Source organism: Bos indicus x Bos taurus, chromosome 20 (assembly GCF_003369695.1).
Source record: "Bos indicus x Bos taurus breed Angus x Brahman F1 hybrid chromosome 20, Bos_hybrid_MaternalHap_v2.0, whole genome shotgun sequence".
In the NCBI taxonomy this organism is placed as follows: Eukaryota; Metazoa; Chordata; class Mammalia; order Artiodactyla; family Bovidae; genus Bos; species Bos indicus x Bos taurus.
In genome coordinates, this window is record NC_040095.1 from 31,696,821 (window position 1) to 31,717,757 (window position 20,937).

Here is a 20,937-nt window from a genome sequence, read left to right on the forward strand (position 1 = left end):
AAGACAGAAATAAAATATTGACAATATTATTACTAATATAAAGTAACAGAATATTTGGAATAAGTGAATCTGAGAAAGAGAAGGAAAAGCATTAAGCAGTGAATGATGAGGCAAAACTAAAGAATGGAAAAAAACCCTCATCTGAAGTGAATTTAAATAAAATGTGGTTTTCCTATAACTTTTCCTTAATGTCTTTTATAAAGTTTCAGAATTGGGAGTTAGACATTTAATTCCATCTGAAGCCAATTTCCATGTCAGTTATAAGGAGGTAATTTTAATACATAATTCGTTGGGGAAGGGGAGGAGAAAGAGCCAATCCATGTAGAGATATGCACCCTAAAAAAAGAGTGGGCTGAGATAAGTTCATACCACAATGCTCACATGAATTATTAAATTACTTAAGATAATCTCATTAACCAGGATGTCATTGCGTGGTTCATTTCAGTTGGGACAGACTAAATATGAACTATTTCTAATCAGTACAGGTTTATATACACAATTCTATAATGCACTTAAATTTTCTGTTCCAAATATCTACATTACTTTTTGACCATAATTTATTTCAATATCTATCCTGCCTATCTTGTGCCTAAGTGTATTCCCAGCACTTAGAAAATTTCTGGCACAGAGAAACATTGCCTGAATAAATCTGAGTAAATCATTTGTCTATTTCATTAATAGTGTGAATAGAGTTTTCATTTTAAAATCAACACTGTGGCTCTGGAATAGAGATTATCCATTCTAATCTGATTTTTGGATATCAGATGATATTCTACTCAGTGTGAATAAATAGTCTGGTCTACTCAATAGGGAGGGCTTCCTGGGTAGCTCAGCTGGTAAAGAATCTGCCAGCAGTGCAGGAGAGCCTGGTTTGATCCCTGGGTTGAGAAGATCCCCTGGAGGAGAGCATGGCAACCCACTCCAGTATTCTCGCCTGAAGAATCCCCATGGACAGAGGAGCCTGGTGGGTTACAGTCCATGGGGTTGAAAAGAGTCGCACACAACTGAGCAACTAAGCACAGCACTCAATAGGGAACCCATTCTCTGAATGTTTCCATCACTTTTTAACCTAATCCAAGGCAAATTTCATTTTGTAAGTTGAGTTTGAGTAGACTCACTAGTTTTACTTAGTGGGACAAGTGTTAAATTGTTACTGATGAATAGAAATAATAGGAAAAAAAAAGCATGCTATTAATAACTGCTACCACTTTTGAATGCCTCTAATAATGCCTCCAAACACCGAAACTGTGTTGGCAAATTTCAGTCTGTGGGCCAAATCTGTTCTGCCCTCTGTTTTTGTAAAGAAAGTTCTTTTAGAACATGGAGTCAAGTTCAGTTTACATATTATCTATGTAACATAGTTTATATATTATCTACAGCTGCCTTCATGACACAGTGGCAGAAATGAGTAGTAGTGACAGAGACTGCATAGCCCAGAAAGCCGAAGATTTACTGTTCGGTTATTTTTAAAACAACTTTGCCAACACTTGCACTAAACATTTCCTTTGGTGCTTACCACGACCAGGGAGGAAGAAGATATTATCTATGGAAAGATTTCGAGATTTAAGGAACATGTTCAAATCACACACTAATACTTGGTTCAGCTGGCACTCATATTCAAAGCAGCTGACTCCAAAACCCATGCCCTTTGCTTTCTGTCATGCTGCTGGGTTAACTTGGTTCTGCATTTCTAAATAAATAATTCACAGGTTCTGTTGTTGTTTAGTTGCTAACTCATGTCTGACTCTTGCAATCCCATGGACTGCAGCACACCAGCAGGCTCCTCTATTCTCCATTAACTTCTGGAGTTTGCTTAAGCTCATGTCCATTGAGTTGGTGTTGCTATCTAACCATCTCATTCTCAGCTGCCCCCTTCTCCTTTTGCCTTCAGTCCTTCCCAGCATCAGGGTCTTTTCCAATTAGTCAGTTCTTCGAATCAGGTGGCCAAAGTATTGGAATTTCAGCTTTAGCATCAGTCCTTCTGATGAATTAGTCAGGACTGATTTCCTTTAGGATTGACTGATTTGATCTCCTTGCTGTCCAAGGGACTCTCCCAGCATCACAATTCAAAAGAATCAGTTCTTCAGCACTCAGCTTTCTTTATGGTCCAACTCTCACATATGTACATGACTACCGGAAAAATCATACCTTTTTTTGACTATGTGGACCTTTGTTGGCAAAGTGTTATCTCTGCTTTTTAATATGCTGTCTAGATGTGTGATAGCTTTCCTTCCATGGAGCAGCATCTTTTAATTTCATGGCTGTAGTCACTGTCGGCAGTGATTTTGGAGCCCAAGAAAATAAAATCTGTCACTACTTCCACTTTTTCCCCTTCTATTTGCCATAAAGTGATGGGACTGGATGCCATAATCTTAGTTTTTTTTGAATGTTGTTTCAAACCAACTTTTTCACTCTCTTTTCACCCTCATCAAGAGACTCTTTAGTTCCTCTTTGCTTTCTGCCATTAGAGTAATGTCATCTGCATATCTGAGGTTATTGATATTTCTCCCAGCAGTCTTGCTTCCAGTTTGTGATTCGTCCAGCCCAGCATTTAGCATGATACTCTCCAAATAAGTTTAATAAGCAGGGTAACAATATATAGCCTTGACGTACTCCTCTCCCAATTTTGAGCCAGTCTGTTGTTCTGTGTCCGGTTCTAACTATTGCATACAAGTTTCTCACGAGACAGGTGAAGTGGTCTGGTATTTCCATCTCTTTAGGAATTTTCTACAGTTTGTTGTGATCCACACAATCAAAGGCTTTACCGTAGTCAATGAAGCAGAAGTAAATGTTTTTCTGGAATTCCCTTGCTTTCCCCATGAGCCAACAGATGTTGGCAATTTGATCTCTGGTTCCTCTGCCTTTTCTAAATTTAGCTGGTATATCTGGAAGTTCTTGGTTCACATACTGTTGAAGCCTAGCTTGAAGGATTTTGAGCATTACCTTGCTAGCATGTGAAATGAGCACAATTGTACAGTAGCTTGAACACTCTTTGGTATTGCCCTTCTTTGGGACTGGAATGAAAACTGACCTTTTCTAGTCCTGTGGCCACTGCTGAGTTTTCCAAATTTGCTGACATATTGAGTGCAGAACTTTCGCAGCATCATCTTTCAGGATTTGAAATAGCTTAGTTGGAATTCGGTCATGTTCACTAGCTTTGTTTGTAGTAATGCTTCCTGAGGCCCACTTGACTTTATACTCCAGGATGTCTGACTCTAGGTAGTGACTACACCATCGTGGTTATCTGGGTCATTAAGACCTTTTTTGTATAGTTCTTTTGTGTATTCATGCCACCTCTTTTTAATCTCTTCTGCTTCTGTTAGGTCCGTACTATTTCTGTCCTTTATCCTGCCCATCCTTGCATGAAATGTTCCTTTGATATCTTCAATTTTATTGAAGAAATCTCTAGTCTTTCCCATTCTAGTGTTTTTTTTTTATTTCTTTGCATTGTTCATTTAGCAAGGTGAGATAAGAAGGCCTTCTTATTCTCTGGAACTCTGCATTCAGTTGGGTATGTTTTACCCTTTCTCCCATGCCTTTCGCTTCTCTCCTTTTCTCAGCTATTTGTAAAGCCCCCCGCCCCTGCCCCCAACAACCACTTTGCCTCCTTGCATTTCTTTTTCTTTGGGATGGTTTTGGTCACTGCCTCCTGTACAATGTTACGAACTTCCATAATTCTTTAGATACTCTGTGTCCCAGATCTAATCCTTTGAATCTATTCATCACCTCTACTGCATAATCATAAGGGATTCGATTTAGGTCATGCCTGAAAGGCCTAGTGGTTTTCCCTACTTTCTTCTATTTAAGCCTGAATTTTGCAATAAGGAGCTGATGATCTGAGCCACAGTCAGCTCCATGTCTTCTTTTTGCCGACTGTATAGAGCTTCACAGGTTCAAAACCAAAAATGTAACATAACTCTAATTACAGGAAATAAAGATCCCCAAATATGCTTTGCCCTGTATGGGTCCCTCTTTTTTTTTTTTTTTTAAGAGGATGATGCATTTAGGTACTTGAGAGTCAGCTGTCAGGGAAGTGTTGTTGCCTTTAGGCTAGGGTGGCACACCCTGTAGCCTGGAGCGACCAAGCCAGTCATAAGGAGAGATGGGAATTGTGACAGAGAACATGAGCCCTTTCTGAATGGGATGGTTGGTCCTCTGTCTTGGGACATATTGCCATGCAGGATTATCAACCCAGTTTCACTATTTTTTTTTTTTTTTTTAATATGGCAATGACTTAAAATTTTTTAAATTTATTTTGGGTGTTCTGGTCTTTGTTGCTGCACAGGCTTTTCTCTAGTTGTGGGGAGTGGGTTCTACTCTAGTTTTTGTGCGTGGGCTTCTCACTGCAGTGGCTTCTCTTATTGCAGAGCATGGACTCAAGGGCCTGTGGGCTTCAGTAGCTGCAGTTCCTGAGTTCTAGAGCACAGGCTCAATGGTTGTGGTGCAGACGATGAGTTACTACATAGCATGTTGGATCTTCCCAGACCAAGGATCGTACACATGTCTCCTGCACTGGCAGGCAGATTCTTAACGACTATACCTACCACCAGGGAAGTCCAAGATCTCTGTTTTTAAAATAATCTAGTAATCTTGATTTTTGTGTGAAAATTCCCTGTTTTAGAAACACTTTGTAGCAAAACTGTCCCTCAAAAATCAGAAGGAAAAAAAAAAAAAAAACCCCAGCAAAACATGGATCTGCAGGCTGAATCTGGCTTTCAGGTTGCCACTTCTGTTTTATGTTGATTCAGTTATTTCGTTCCTGATTTAGTCATATAGCTTGATGGCTACAGTAAGTTGTATGGTGGGAGCAACAGAGTATAGAATAAAGATAAACTGGCATGAAACTATGTTTCTGATCTTTAATTCAAATCCAAATTACACTATACATTTTACTAGAGTTGACTCTTAATGATTTGGATTAAGAAAGGGAACAGTGGCTTGGTTTGTGAACTAACAAAATCTCAAGCAAACACAAGGAGCACCTGAAATCCTTTATAGTCCTGAAGTTCTGCGGTAACTGACATAGTATCTCATTCTTTTGAGTTTTATTTTAATTGTTCTTTCTACACTTGCTGACAGCTATTTTCTACCATTTCCTGCTTTCATTAGAACATGGAAATTTAGACAATGATAAGGGTTTTTGTGGGCATATGAAAAAGGAAGATAAGTTTTTTGTTGAAAAGAATTAAATTCAGAACAGGGAATTTGGCAGTACAAATAGATTTTCAAATTTTTTTCCAATTTGGTGATTTTGACCAAGTGTCATAGTTAAAAAAACTTCATTATTCATAGAAAACTATCTTTTAGACAAAGGTTAATATATTTCCTTTGTAATTCTATTTGATCAGAGGATGACTTTTTCTTCCAAATATTGTTAGCTAATGTAATTTAGCAACATAAATTTGCTTGGCCTTCGTGATGACTTGAAATTGACAACTAATGTTAAAAGTAAATTACTTTATGTATGTAGTGAGTTTATCTGCTGTAGTTATATATAAATTAGCCTATCACCTAACTGGACAGTTCAGTGAATTCAAATTAATCTACAGAATAATTTGGCTCCTTTGGTATTACTTAAGTAATGAATACATTTAAGTAAATAATTGTTTAGAATTTTATTTACTAATTTCCTCCCTCCCAAACTGAAAGCTGCTGTTAGACAATAATGTTGCTAGAAAGATAGAAAACAAAATTCTCCAGAGTTAATTTTGTCCCCCTGAGTTTACATTACTAAATTGGAGATGAAACTCTACTAAAAATAATCCTTCCTGCATCCACTTGGAGACTTTTAAGCATGCTTGACACTCTGTAACTCTAGAATTCTTCTATTGAAATTCTGTTTTGATGTTTACAAATGCTATACAGCTTCAAAACAAAGTAAAAAAATTTCACAATATATTCATAATATAAAGCCTATTTTGATTTCTAGATGCCTCATGGCTTCACCTGGAGAACTTGTATTCGGTTTTAGATAGAGTAACCAACTGTCTCGGTTTGCCTAGACACAGAATTTTTAGTGTTAAAACCAGGAAAGTCCCAGGCAAATGGAGTGTTAGCTACCCTAATTCTAGGAGAAGGGACAAGATTAACCTATGGGACTTAAGGCATATTCTAAATGTAAGAAAACTGGCAACCCACACCAGTAACTTTTCCAGTATTTTGTATTAAAAGTTTCTGTAGTCTATACTGAGTTTCTTTCAAGAATGAAAATAGAATAATGGTCCTTACAGCTTAAGGGAAACTTAAACATCATACAATCCACCACCCTCAAATTACCCATGAGAACGTGGAGTCCTAGAGATAAAGGGACTCAAATGAACTCAAACAACAGTGGCAGAATAATAACTGAAACCTGCCTTCTGGCTGCAAGAGGATGCAGGATGGTGTCCTCAAACTTAGAATTTTATCTCTGACAAAAGAAGGTAAAATACCAAACTGTAAGTAGCCAACCAATTTAAATAAACCCAAATTTACTTAAGATTGGTATCATATGAAGTCTAAAGAAAGGTTTTATTAGACTGAATTATCTAGTAGCTTTAGTTCACCACTTAAATTTTTGCTCAAAGCTACCTCTGGGTCCTGGAATAAATATCAGTGCGGAACTTTAAGGTGCATGTCACATGGTATGTAGTCACTAGCCTCACCCTCTTAACATGCTATGCAACTTTCCAGATAAAACTGAGACCTGTGTTGTCTCTCTGTGGACACAACAAATATGTAAATGTAGAGCGATAACGTTTCACTGGGTTGATGAAACACTTCACTCAGGATTCACAAAAGAAAACATCAAACAAAAAATGGAAACATGGACATTTGCTAAATAACTGGCAAAACATATCAGAGTAGGTTATATCACACTTACCTTTGCTGTTTAGAAAATATGAGTAAAAATAATGTCACTGCTAGCCCAAGTATTCCAAAGATAATAATTAAGAACCATGGAAACTGGAAATCTGAAAAACACAAAAATAATATCTCACAGAACTATGAACAGTTGAAGTTTATATCTCATTCTCCTGTTCCACATAAAACTTCCTAATTTGTATTCATCTAGTAAAGTCAATGATTTCACTTGATAGCCACTGAAATAGAATGCAATTACTTAGTATTTTCTAAGAACACCTCTATCCACTTCTTCAGATCCTTTTGTATACCAAAAAAAAAAGAGTAACAGCATACAATTTAAGCACAATCCATGTTTATTATATAAACAACCTGCTTTAAACATCTTATGTGTTCAGGGTGTGTCATTAAAAGGCTTTAGCTTGAGGGAAAAGTGATGCTTGTTAATATACTACTTTACCTAAATAATGTCCAATTCTTTTTTTTTTTTAATGTGATCTTTAGATCTAGATCTGATCTAGACTGAGGATCCATCAAAAAGATGGGGGCCAAGTTGTATTTTTGAATCATTATTAAAACTTCTTAGATATGCAGGGTGTACATTTTTACAGCGTAAAAAGTACTGTTTGACAGAAGATCAGTACTAGGACTCTCAGATTTTAGAATGCTGTTCAGTTGCTAAGTCATGTCTGACTCTTTGCAACCCCATGAACTGCAGCATGCCAGCCTTCCTTATCCTTCATTATCTGCCAGAGTTTGCTCAAACTCATGTTCATTGAGTCATGCCCATTGATTCAGATTTTAGTATAATTGATAGAAAATTTGTGGGAGACTGTTTGTAAAACTTCTATTTCATTTCTTTAGAACAAGTGCCACAGTGGCAGAGGTTGACTACTTTTAAGGTGGAATTTCCCTGGTGGCTCAGACTGTAAAGGATCTGCCTGCAAGGTGGGGAAAGATCCCCTGGAGAAGGGAATGGGTACCCACTCCAGTATTCTTGTCTGGAGAATCCCACTGACAGAGGGGCTTTGTGGGCTACAGTCCTTGAGGTGGCAAAGAGTAGGACACGACTGAGCAGCTAACACTTTCCCACTTTTTTTCACTTTTACCATAACACTGCTTTACTGAAAGAAAGCTTTTATGCTGTGATATTCTTTTATTTATTTTCTTATTCACATATTAAAATCTACAAGGGAGCTATTATGCATGTTATAAAGAATTAGTGGGGGAGAGAATACCATTTTTTTTGTTCTTGTGGTATCTATAATTTTATATCAATGATATATACTTAGGAACATAATATAAAGCAAGAGTTTTTTTTCCTTTTCTAACAGAAGTAAAAAGTTGTTTAAAAAAATCTTTAAGTGAATTAAATGCCATCACGATAAAGGGCATGTGGCAGATATACTTTTTCTTAAAAATTTAATTTAATTTTTACTATAAATTTATTTAATTGGAGGCTAATTACTTTACAATATTGTATTGGTTTTGCCATACATTGCAAATGTACTTTTAAGCCAGAATTTCCATATATCAAATACTGTCTGAAACAAGCCTACTGAGGAGAGCTTAGAAAAAATGGTGTTATAGACATTTTCACCTGTGCTATATAGCATCATGGGTTCTACCTGTACCATATGTGCAGAAACAATTGTGTTTATATTTTAAAATTACATTTCTTTTATATAGGATCTTCAAATATTCTATGTCACCCTTGAGCATAACTAGCACATGATTTATCAAGCCTTCCTCCAGATAAAAGCCACACACCAACTTTCTAAAACCAATAAGCACCTGCCATTGACCACTTATGCTGATTCAATACTAGGCTTTCTCTTAGAAGCCACATAGATAGCCATCCATCCAGATTCAGAATTTCTTCTCTGTATATTTGAAAAACCTTTTTTTATTATTATAAATGCAAAACAAACTCAAACGAAATATTAGAAATACAGAAACATATAAAGAAAAGAATCACCTGAAATTCTATCTGGAATTATCACCCCACTCTCCTCCATCAGTAACTTTGTGTCTCTTCTCCTCTTTAACTTGCACCTACATCATGACTTTTCCTGAACAATTCAGAAGTGAAATCCTCCTTCCTCTTTCGTAATGGATAATACTTGTTACAGGTAGTGAACTCCAGGTCCCTCATCCTGAAAACTGAGGCTAATGTATATTGATCTGGACAACACTCTAACAGTATAGGGAATGTATGCCTGTGTATTGACAGAAACCATGTTGGCTGCCACCTTAATCTCTTAGGTTTACCTTCTTCACATGCAGATGGGTTCATCTGAGGAAATGTTATCAGGAGCACCTCACTGAACTTGCCATATTTTTCAGTGTTTCGTTGTCTGGTTCTCACACGCACTTCATACTCTTTATCCAGTCTCAACGAGTACATCGGAACTGATGTTACCATTAAAGGGTCCATCTTTCAAGACAAAATATAAAACTTACTGGTTAGAGAGTCAACAACTCAATGCAATAAGCTCCATGAGGTGCTTCTGCATTTTTATTCAAAATGAATTTCTGGAAAGTAGGAAATACTTTAAAATGCACTCCTGGAGTTTGCTATTTAGAGAAAGATCTAAGTAAGTAACTTAGTAACACATTGTAAATTAACTACACTTCAATTTAAAAATGGTAAAAAAGTCACTTTGTTAAATAAATCACAGTCCTCAAATTAGTTCTGTTATAAACCCAAAGATATAATAGACTTGTTAAAAGAAATGCATCTCTATTCTTGCATTAGGCTGTCAGATATTCTCCTAAGATCAAAGCATAATAGAATTATTATAGAGGATGGCAGAATTATAAAGAAGATTACAGACACACTGCCTACCCTTTGGAATATTACATTGTTATGTAAAGACATCAGGACAGTAAAAACCAAACATATTTCCTATTCTCTATGTCTATATCTGTTCTTTGGAAATCCTGGGTAGTCATTCATATGATCACAGAATTGTAAAGTGTTCTAGAAAAATCAGTTGTCTTAAAGTTTCAAATAATTCTATCAGCTTGTTCTATAAGGCTTAAAGCCATCTCAAAAATATATGCTATTCAAAATCTATGAAGAAAAGTCACTAGAGGCCTTTGGTAACAAACATCAGGATCCCGCAGTCCTGAAGGCCAGGCCATTCCTTTACTTTCCCAGGGAAGGCAGGTGAGATTCTCAGACATGTTGCTATCAAAGAGGAAGACACGACTAATGATGGGGTTTTCCTTCAAGTCAAATATTCAAAGTAAGTAGTCAATATATGCTTTTTATATATTTTCAGGTAGAACATCTTGCTCCCATTTATAGGAAAACCAGGAACATTCTTTTTCAACAGCCTGGGTTATTCACACAAATAAGATTCTCATAATTTGTTAAGTTAGAAGCTGGACCTTTAGCTTCTAAAACAAATTTCCTTTCGCTACAGTTAGTTTCTACTCACAAAGTACCTCTTTTTTTCCCCCCATGTACACAGAATGGTTAGTTTGATCTTTTATAGAAGCTTAATACATGGAATATTTATGTACTTGAAATGCTTCTGAATATTAAACTTTTTATTTTTCTTAAAAATTCTATTTACTGTTCTTGAAGCCCTACATTTCTCTGTCACCATCACCAATATATTATTTCTTTACAGGTTTCATTAATAACAAAATCCCAAAGGGGCTGAGTGATGCAATCTACGGCCCCCTCTTCATCTTCCCTCAGCCCTCCACAGCAGCCACACCAAATTCAGATTTGCTCACATAACTAATCCTGCCCTGACCCCTGTCACCTGCCTATGAGGGAACACCTATTCTTGGCTAATTCTCAGTGCAAGTACTGCTGATATTCTAAGTCTTTTCTGGCAGTTTTCCCTACTCCATCCTGCCTGAGAATACACGTATTACTTCTTTTAATTCATCGCTCAAATTTCTATATTATACCGCATATTCCCTGGGAGAAAACAATGCTTTCATTCTCTTTACATTTCTGAAGCCCAGCACAATATCAGGTATATAGAGAAGGGAATGGCAACCCACTCCAGTATTCTTGCCTGGGAAATTCCATGGACAGAGGAGTCTGGCAGGCTACAGTCCACAGAGTTGCCATACAACTGAATGACTAACACTTTCAGCATTTGCTTTTTCAGTGTGTACTCAAGAGATGACCCACATGTTGTGGATAATTCTATGCCACTCATTAAGTCTTAAAAAAACAACCCCCAAAATTCAAAAACACAATTGGTTTAGCAGGTAGATACTTGTAAGCAACTACATGGTCATTAGAATTACTATTATATTCAAAATGTGTTTAATTAAAAAAATGGGCATATTAATACTAAATTCAATGTTGTCAAATGGTAAATTCCTGATATAAGTAACACACATTAGCTTTTTCCCCCTTGACTTACAATCCTTTTTTTTTTTTTTAATGCTTATGCCTCTTGTTTTTACAACCAACTAGATCATAAGTTCTTTAAGAAAGGTCAGTTGTCATAGATGGGTCCTTGATACTCATGGCAACTCTGAGACCCTTGCAAATGACCAAACTTATAAGTATCATGGATTTATTACTGAGAATTTCAAAAATACTAATTTCAAAATGATGATAAACTGATTTTATGTTCATATATTTTTATAAGAATTGTACTTTCTGAAATAATAAAATTATAGTGAAAAAATGACATTGTTTCACATTTTTGCAAATCTCTTTACTATCTGGCTTAGTAGAAGATGCTTATATTTTTACATTTGCTTCTGAATTAAAACTGTGTTAGGATGTGTGATTTTGGTTAAGGTGCATGAATAAAACTTGATCTCACAGATATATAGTGAGAAAATGGAAGAGAGCTTTTAATAGCTGTTTCAGCTAATTATATATATTCTTCCTCAACACCACCACCAACAAAAAAACTCAGTAAGTAGTATTTTCTTAAAGGTTAGTTGCAGTGTGAAATCTGAAACCATGTCAATAAATCTTTCACACTTCTTTATATTAAAATCCACCATTGCAACTAGTATTTTGAATGCATCATTTCTCCATTCGTCGTTTGGTTACAGCATGTATTGGTCACTTGGAAAATATCACTCACTGAGTTATGCAGATTTTCTACCTGTTCACACATTTCATTATACAATATTTAAAAAAAAAAAAAACCACTTTTGCTAAGATCACCATTGATCGCATCAGATCTTCAAAGGTTGGGAACACTCTCAAGCTCACAGCTGCAGATGGCGAAGTTTTCCAAAATTTTAACTTAACCTTGACAGCTCAAATTTTCTCACTGGCAACAAATACTGTCAATTGTTTTTCTTGAAGTGTTAAGCTCACTTTATTCTTTTCCAAGAACTATTTGCCAAATATTTGCCAACTCAAATATGAAAAGTCATCTATCAGTTTACCAGTTGTTCCTTCAAAGTAAAAATGGTGTTCCAAGCAAAAAGCAGCTAGTTCAAGCAGGAACTCGGGTATTTAAATGCCTTTGCTCAAAATAACCATCCACAGCTCCGAATGCAGCCAAAGTGCTTTATGCGTACACAGAATATGAAAAAGCTACATAGTCAGAAATCATGATTTAATAAACTTAGAAACATATGTACTGCTTCGTCAAGGACATCTGCCTCCCCCACCTCGCCTGCTTCCATTTCTTTTCTGTGAGTACAGAGTGGTGCAGAGCATAGTGACTACCGGTATAGTCTGGAGTTATTGCCCTGATTTGTGTGAAGGCAGCAGCAGTGTTTCCACCATTGCTTTTGTACCACCTGTGTAAATCAATGCAGTCAAAAAAGGAAAGAACATTCTAGTGTTATTATGGAAATAGTCTTGACCCTGTGGACTCCCTGAAAGAGTCCCAGGGACCCTTGAGGGTTCAAAATTTACACTTTGGGAAAATGCTGCCCTGGGGTGCCCAGCACGGTGCTTTGTGTATACTAGTTATTTCAATACTGCTGAATAAATGTTTGACTGAAGTTTGAATTTAGAATACCTTGTTTGACTCAGTATCCAGCCAAACTTTTCTGTACCAAGTTATGGAACAGATATCTAAATTAGAATGATTCCACAAACAGAACCTTGAAGCCAATATTTAACTGTTCATAGTGCTCTAAACTTAACTTTCCTGTAATGACAAAACTGGCTCCGTTTTCAGCAGTTCACTGAATGGACAGGGCCTGGTGTCTCAATTCTAGGAGTGAGGCCATGCCAGGATGCTGGGCACAACCTGGTGACTGGCCAGAAACCACTTGGCTTGGCCAGGCCTGTGGCTGTGGTTAAACTGATTTAGAGTTGGTTACATTGAAAGCAGCATGATAATCCTGCTTTTCTTCTTCTTGTGTGCCATGTGGAATTTATCTCAGTGCCCAGTTCCCATGCCCTTGGCAAGGAAGTGAGGAGTTCAGAGGTCAACCCAGTACCAGGCTACTTGCCTAAGTAAAAACCTCTTAGCTTGATTCTCCCTGGGGTATGTGACAAAACATCCTTCTGAAACTCTAGGGGATCAGTTCCCTCCCTTTGTTTCCCTCGTGGAGTCACTGAAGAACTTATTTTAGTGGGAGTCTGCTGAACAGTGGCAACTAAAATCCTGGGCGAATATTTAGCCACAGCTCACTACTGACCTTGATCATAACCTTTCCCATGTTTAGCCACATCCTCACAGATAGCTGAGTGACTAGAGAATGTGATATTATTATAAGGTTAGACCGGACACCAGTGATGAGTGGAGAAATCATTTTCCTTTTCTTCCGTAGGTTTCCATATAAAACTCCATGTAAGCATCTGCTGTCTTAAAGAATTCCAACATGAAATTTTAGTGATTATATCCATTTTTCTCAAATAAGAAATTAGAACTGGGATATGTGGTATTAAGTCAAAAGAAAGTCTAATTAGAAATGAGAGGGGTTGTTGAACACAAAAAAGAAGAGTCAAAGGGTTTTTCAATGTGAGATGTAATAATATCTTACCATTTTCCACTGGGTCTCATTTAGTTCTTTATAGTGCAGTTCATACTCCAGGATTATCCATCCCATCTTAACATCTGTATTGGGTGGTGGTTCCCATTTCACTAGGATGTCGGCATGAATCTCTGTCAAACTGATGTTCAGTAGAGTCCAGTTGAGGCCAACGGGTGGATCTGGTTGTACTGTGCATTTCAGCAGAGAATTAGTACACAGACATAGCTTGATGTTAGTGGAATGCATTTTTCCGAAGACGACTAAGTTACTTCATACATTATTCTCGATTCTTCCAATATTCCCATCATTACACTTCCACTTTATGGCAGAGTATCATTTTTAAAATTAAGGATGACCTGTTATTAACTGAAAAAAAAAGCCCCTATAAAAAATTCCTTTTTGAGTTTAAAATCTGATCTATAGCCATTCTTGAAGATCTGTCACATTTTGCATTTCTTTTGGCTCTGATAAGATGAATACTTTGGGATTTTGGCAAAGGAATTCACTTTAACCCCGAACTGAAAGGAATAGAGAGTCAGAAAGACCCAAGTGTATTTAAACGTGTGGTCATTTTGGAGCGAGGGGTGGAGAAGTCTTTTTTCTTCTGTATGTTACCTGGGGTAAGGCCTTTTAAATTTTCTTTCTCATTTATTTCTGCACTGCTACAGAAGCACAGTCCTTCAGAACACTTGGTAAATACCCCTTCATTTGTCTTCCTGGCCCCATGTGATCATTTCTTCAGGTATAGGAGGAGGGCGTTACACTGATCTCAGATGGTGATGAGTCAGTGTTTTCTGTGTTTCACTTAACTGCATGCTATTGACTTCTGTGGAGTGGATACTACTTTTTAAAAAAACAGAGAAAGTCCCAATTTGATTAGTCATGACCACATTTTGGAAATTAAATTGGAGGGATTTGCAAAATGGCTAAGCTACATATGCCGCATAATGATACCTACACCTCATCTTTCCAGTTTTGCTGGGGATTGATGAGTTCTGAAAACCAAAGCTTAACGCTTTATATGACTGAACTATAAAAATATTTTTAAAGGGAAATTTTCTCAAACTTATTACTCATGTTGCATCTTACCCACACCCCCACCTCTCCCGCACTTTTAATAGAGGATATAGAACAGGGTCCCTTTTGAGAATGCCCAGTACCACCATGATGAGCATAATAACAACCATCTCTCTTCTAGTCTTCTGCCTGTAACCTGCTCCTCTTCCACCTTCCCTAATTCTGTTAATGATGACTCCATTCCTGCAGGATGAAAATGGTGAACCCTTCCTTGACTCACTTTTTTCCCCCCCGTCACCTCACATTCTGTCAGCTGTAATTCCAAGATATTTCCAGAATCTACCCACTTCTCTTCACCTGCTCTGCTCTTACCTGGTCCTAGCCGTTATCATTTTGTTTTGAAGCATTAGCCTCCTAACTAGTCTCTTCCTGTGGTCCATGTCCCCCTTCAGTTTATTCTCGATACAATCCTCAACACTGTGGACATGCTGGTCATCCTAACACTTAAGTTAGATCACATTGCTCATCATTTAAAGCTTTCTAAAGGCTTCCTATCTCCAGACGAAAGTCAAAGTCACACCAAAGCTTAAAGGGTGCCATAGCTTTGACCCTCTGATCTCCAGGATCTGGTTTATGATCATGCTCCTCTTCCCTCTCCGTGTGTCCTTCCACTAACCCCACGCTCTTCCTTGAGTGAGCAAAGGTGTGCTTCCACCTCCAGATCTTTACCCTGTCTATGCCCTCTTCCATCAGATAGACATGGGACTGTTTTCTCATTTCCTTCTTTACTCAAGTGTCTCTGTCTCAATGAGGCTGTGTGTGATAATGCTCCCACTGCAGCCTCTCCTATTTTTCCACATTGTCTTTCCTCCCAGCATGGTCTCCTTCCACCCGCACTGAGAAAATGTCCCCCTGGTACAGACACTTCCTGCCTCTAGCACCTAGAACACTGCCTGGCCCAAGGAAGAGACTCAAAGAAGCGCAGAATAAACTGAACAAATGACAGACACCTAAGTCATATACGACTTTAAATCCAAAGACCAGCCCTGAGAGGTCTAGTAGAGTATATGCATAATACACAAGGAAGATGAAGCTTGTGATCAGCATCTTCAGAGCTATAGGGTCACCCCAGTTCTTTGCTGTCTCTCATTCTCAGCTCCCTCCCTCCCTGCTATCACGGTAACCCTGCCTGTCATCATCTTTTGCCTTGATTATCACAAAGCCTTCTAATCTAGTCTGTGCTATTCTAATCTACCCTCTATACTGCAGCAAGATGAATTTCCCTGAGATGTTAGTACAATACTCTCTGGCTTCCCAGGTGGCGCTAGTGGTAAAGAACTTGCCCCCAAACACAGGAGACATAAGAGATGTGGGTTTGATCCCTGGGTTAGAAAGATCCCTTCGAGGAGGGCATGGCAACCTACTCCAGTATTCTTGCCTGGAGAATCCCATGGACAGAGGAACCTGGTGGGCTACAGTCCACAGGGTTGCAAAGAGTCGGATACAACGGAAGCAACTTTGCATGCATGCGTGCACACGTATACATACACACTATGCCTTTGAGGTTAAGAGCGTGGGCTCTGGAGTTATGCTGCCTACGTGCAAATCTCAGCTCTGCCTACCAGTAGTTCTGACCTTGGGCTAGACATTGAACTGCTTTGGGGATCAGTTTCACCATCTGTAATATGAAAATTATAATAGAACCCATCTAGCACAGTTAGCATACCTGATTTATGGTACATGCTTTGTAAATATCCTGAGGTCATTTGCCTGCTTAAACATCCTCAAGTGTACCCCTGGGCAGTCAGGTAAAGTCTAGGTTCCTTTGTGGGGCACACAGAATCACTGATGATTCCTCTGGTCAACCAGTCAGGCCTGCCAAACCGCTCCTGAGTCTGTGACTATTCCGTGCTATCACTTTTGGAACTCAGTAGCCATTAGCAGACACTGTCCATCTTGTATACCCGGCAACTCCTGCTGAGGCTTTAAGAAGTAACTGAACTGTCACCATCTCCGCGCAGCCCTTTCTCATCCCTCAGGCCCAGTCAATCATTCACACCTCTGGCCACCACTTCGGCTTGCTGTGCATTCCACACACCTCAAGGCCAGCACCTACTGGCCGTATCTCAATTATTTGTAAACATGCCTGCTTTCCCCACTTGACTGTGTCTTACTCATTTTGTAGCCAACACACCCAGCCAGGAGCCAGGCACTCAGTGAAAATCAGCCAAGTGAACGAGTCGGGTGGCTACTGGCAGGACAGGTTTAGAACACAAGTCTTTGATACTGTATTCTTTCTCCTACCCATTTAGTCATTAGACTAAATGACTAAATTTAGGGCATATATTCAAGTACTGATAGCTTCTCTGGATTCAATAGTTTCTTTAAACCATGCAGACAGGTTATCTTCTGCTTTTTACATTTTTTTCAATCTTCTCCCTCCACAGTCAATCAGATTTACTTGTTTCTATCTGCATCTTCCACCCTCCCTCTCTCGGTCTCTTCCAGCCTGGAAACCACACACAAGAACAGCACATCTAAGTGAGGCTCCAAGGAGTTCCTGTAAGCAACAAACAAGCTTTGTGGATAGATGCGAGGCATCAGTGTCAGCTACTTATGGTCCTTTTGTGATTCTATTTAGCTGTTTATACTATTATAGTACAAACACGAATATTCCAATTATGGTTCTTTGTCTTGTTTCATTTCCCCTATGTCCACATGGTGGGCAAGGGATAAGCTGCCTGAATCTTTCACTTAGTTCACTGAACTGATTTCTCCAGTGTTTGTTTTGAGATCTTATAAACATGCCTTTAAACTGATTTTGGCTGTTTTGCCAATGTAAAATTCCAGAATGATTATGCCTTGTGGCAAAGAAAATCTTGGACTGTAGCCCACCAAGCTCATCTGTCTGTGGGATTCTCCAGGCAAGAATACTGGACTGGGTTGCCATTTCCTTCTCCAGGAGATCTTCCTGACCCTGAGATTGACCCTGTGTCTCTTGCATCTCCTGCATAGTCAGGCAAGTTCTTTACCACTAGCGCCACCTGGGAAACCTAAAGAAAATATAGGCATTTATGATAGGAATGCCAGAGATCAAGGCCAATGTATTTCAGTACAGCTGAATATAATCATCATACCAGATCATGAGGAGAGAAGGAATCTTAAGAGTGCATTGAGTTTCTTCCTTGTAGTGCCACACAAGAATACAAACTGGCATTCAGAGACCTTCTCAAGGAAAAGACTCCATAAGACTCCTATTCTTCCCTTTATAAACCTCCTGCCAGATTGTTCTATATTAGAGCCAACCTGAGCTCCCCCGCCCTTTCTTGTTCACCAGCTTATCTCATGTGCTATAAAGGAGACTTCCATCCACCCAGAGAATGCAATGCAATGCAATGGCAAAGTCTTCCTACTTGCATGCACTTGGACTTTGCAGCCTTCCCCGCTTATGTAATCTAAAGCCATGTCAAATAAAACACAAACCTGTGATTTACCTATGTCCTCAACAGAGAAACACTTATGATCCACAATACCGCCATTGCTAGTTAGCTTGATGCAGTAGGGGGTCCACACAGAGGTATAAGACGAATTAAAGTAACAGCTGTTTTCACCAGCAGAGACGTAATCGGGGCATTCTTTCCATTCTTGAATGTCCCTGAAATGGAGGGTAAAAAGGAAGAATTGTTCCCCAAATCATGCAATAGTGCCATTCAAAGCAAGCTGCTTAAGAGTCACATTCAATAAACCAGGACACGAGTATTTTATGAGCAAGTATCTTAGTGGTACCATTTCCAAGGACTAGCACATCTGTGGACTGACGATCAGTGTCTGCAGACTGAGAGGAGGCCTTTTGGCATGTCTGTCTATAGTAAAAGTATCCCTTCGTTGACTGCATATAAGGTGCCAGCTCCTAATTTAAGTGATTCATTGGTAGGTACTTTCCCCATCTTACAGATGAAAGTTCTGAGGCTTACAGAGGTTTAAAAATATTCTTTTATTAAAACACTGCAGAATCAACTCCTAAACTATAGAGAATCCCAGCGAACAGCTGAGTCTTTAGACCTGGGTATTTCCCGAACTCATGGCGGAAGAAACTGAGGCGACACATGGATGGTGTTCTCCAAGTTGAGTGACAGTGAGATGTGGGTGGTCCTGAAGAGGAAAATCAGCTACCACCCTACTCTGAACCACTGCATCTTATGTCCATCTCCTCTGCAAGGTTGTCCTGTGCTTGGCAGTGGAGGGTGGGAGTTTTCCTGATGCCTTGAACTCCTTCCCATATTCCTGATATCTTTTCTTAAACAAAGAGCCATGGTAACATTTCAAACATGCTGGACATCCAGGTAACCTTTAAGAAACATGGGACTCCTAGCCTTTCCCCCTCTACTCATAGAAGAAACCAAAGAAATTTAAAACCCAGACCAGAAATTAAAAAAAATTCTCCAAACTAAGAAAGCATTTTTCTTGTCCATTTTGTAAATGGGAATGGACATTTAATTATAATATAAAAAGAATGGAAAAAACAAAAATGGGGCTGTATTGAATCAATGTGTTTACCTATCAGTTCCTTTGTGAGTGTTTCTCCACAAAGAATGAGCTCATCCTTTTCTGTATCTTGGATCAGATAAGAACAAATGAAACAAGTCACAGATGACAGATGGACACATGGAGAACACTGAAGAAATCAGAAAAGCTATACCTCCATATCTAAGGTCCACCCTAGAGTTACTCACCTCCACCCCATTCTACAGAAAGCATTATTTACCTCGATGACTTAAAACAACAGCAGATGAATGGATAAGAAAGCTGTGGTACATATACACAATGGAGTATTACTCAGCCATTAAAAAGAATACATTTGAATCAGTTCTAATGAGGTGGACGAAACTGGAGCCAAAACTAATACAATATTGTAAAGTTTAAAAATAAAACTAAGAAAAAAAAAAAAAAAAAACAGCAGAACTGATGTCGAATGGAAAAGAGATGGCAGGAAGGTCACTGGGGGAGGATGTCGGAGTTTGGGGAAAGGATTCACCCTGATCAGCTGCCAAGGGGACCTGAACAAAAATGCAGAGCAATCAAAAGATGGCTCAGACTCAAGTCCATCCCAGCAGCAATATGTGAGAGAATGTGACACAGCTCTCCTCCAACCTCCCATCTGCCTGCCTGCCTGAATGAGTAAATTCAGCAAGTCATCTTTGGGTGCCTCCTATGCAAGCACTCTGCAGGTATCATATCTGACACTAGCACTGTGTGGCCATAAGGATTAATGGGCCTTGATCCCTACTTTCAGGCTAGAAGGCGACTCAGAAATTATCCACTGAGTACTTTTTTTTTTGGTCTCCTTTATTCAGGACATGAGTGTTTCATAAGCATCAATTATACATAAAATATTGTGCTTGATATATACAGGGGAGTCATGTGTGTCTAAAGAAATACTTCAGCCTCGGGGGAATGACGAGAAACCATATTACAGAGCAGAGTGGGCAAGTGTTCATATGTGGTGCTCACTGGAGTTAGAAAAGAGAATGATTGCCATGACCATTCATGGGCGGCTTTGGGGTGAGTGAGGTACTCTTAGCAATCTTGAAGAAGGGTAAAAGTTTAAAAGGTGGCAATAGGGGAAGGAAGAGAGGGAACAGAGGCAGTGGAATCACTGGGCAAAACTTTCTTAAATTAGAATTGCTACTTAGATGGCGTCATTCATTATTTACTTACTCTTCACTAGGCTGAGAGGGTGTTTTACAAATCAAGGAGACATAAAGCAGGTAACGTGTGGCTGAGGCAGAAGCGGGAAGGAATGACCTTGTGTCCCTGAGGTGCTTGTGGCTGGCGGGCCAGGCTGTGGAGGTCTGTGAGCATCGCTCTAGGGAGTGGGTGCTTGGCAGCAGGAGACAAGAAGGACCCCACAGGCTGTGCAAGGGCAGGGACTGGAAGAAAGGGATGAGAAGCTGGGAGAAGACACACATTTTCTTCTTTACAGCTGTTTCCCAAGCTGGTCTGTTTGGCGCTAGGAGGACACTTATGTAATATCAAGGGGTCCTTGAGACAGCTGCTCATCAGCTGTTGGAAAGAACTTGGGATTAACATGGACAGTGGACTGTTCCTTAATTTCTGGCTGAGGCTCTTAAAAGTTCCATC

General features: G+C 38.9%; 1 protein-coding gene across 5 annotated transcripts in view; it reads right to left on the reverse strand.

The window, feature by feature from the left end:
- The window catches only part of GHR (growth hormone receptor), a 310,378-nt gene that overhangs the window by 13,812 nt on the left and 275,629 nt on the right, over positions 1–20,937 (reverse strand). For all 5 annotated transcript variants that reach the window (XM_027520486.1, XM_027520485.1, XM_027520487.1 and 2 more), the window contains 4 exons: positions 18,291–18,451; positions 13,789–13,967; positions 9,115–9,280; positions 6,863–6,953 (listed from right to left, as the gene is read on the reverse strand). In XM_027520486.1, the coding sequence (XP_027376287.1) occupies positions 6,863–6,953; positions 9,115–9,280; positions 13,789–13,967; positions 18,291–18,451 (597 nt within the window). The remainder of the gene's footprint in view (positions 1–6,862; positions 6,954–9,114; positions 9,281–13,788; positions 13,968–18,290; positions 18,452–20,937) is intronic.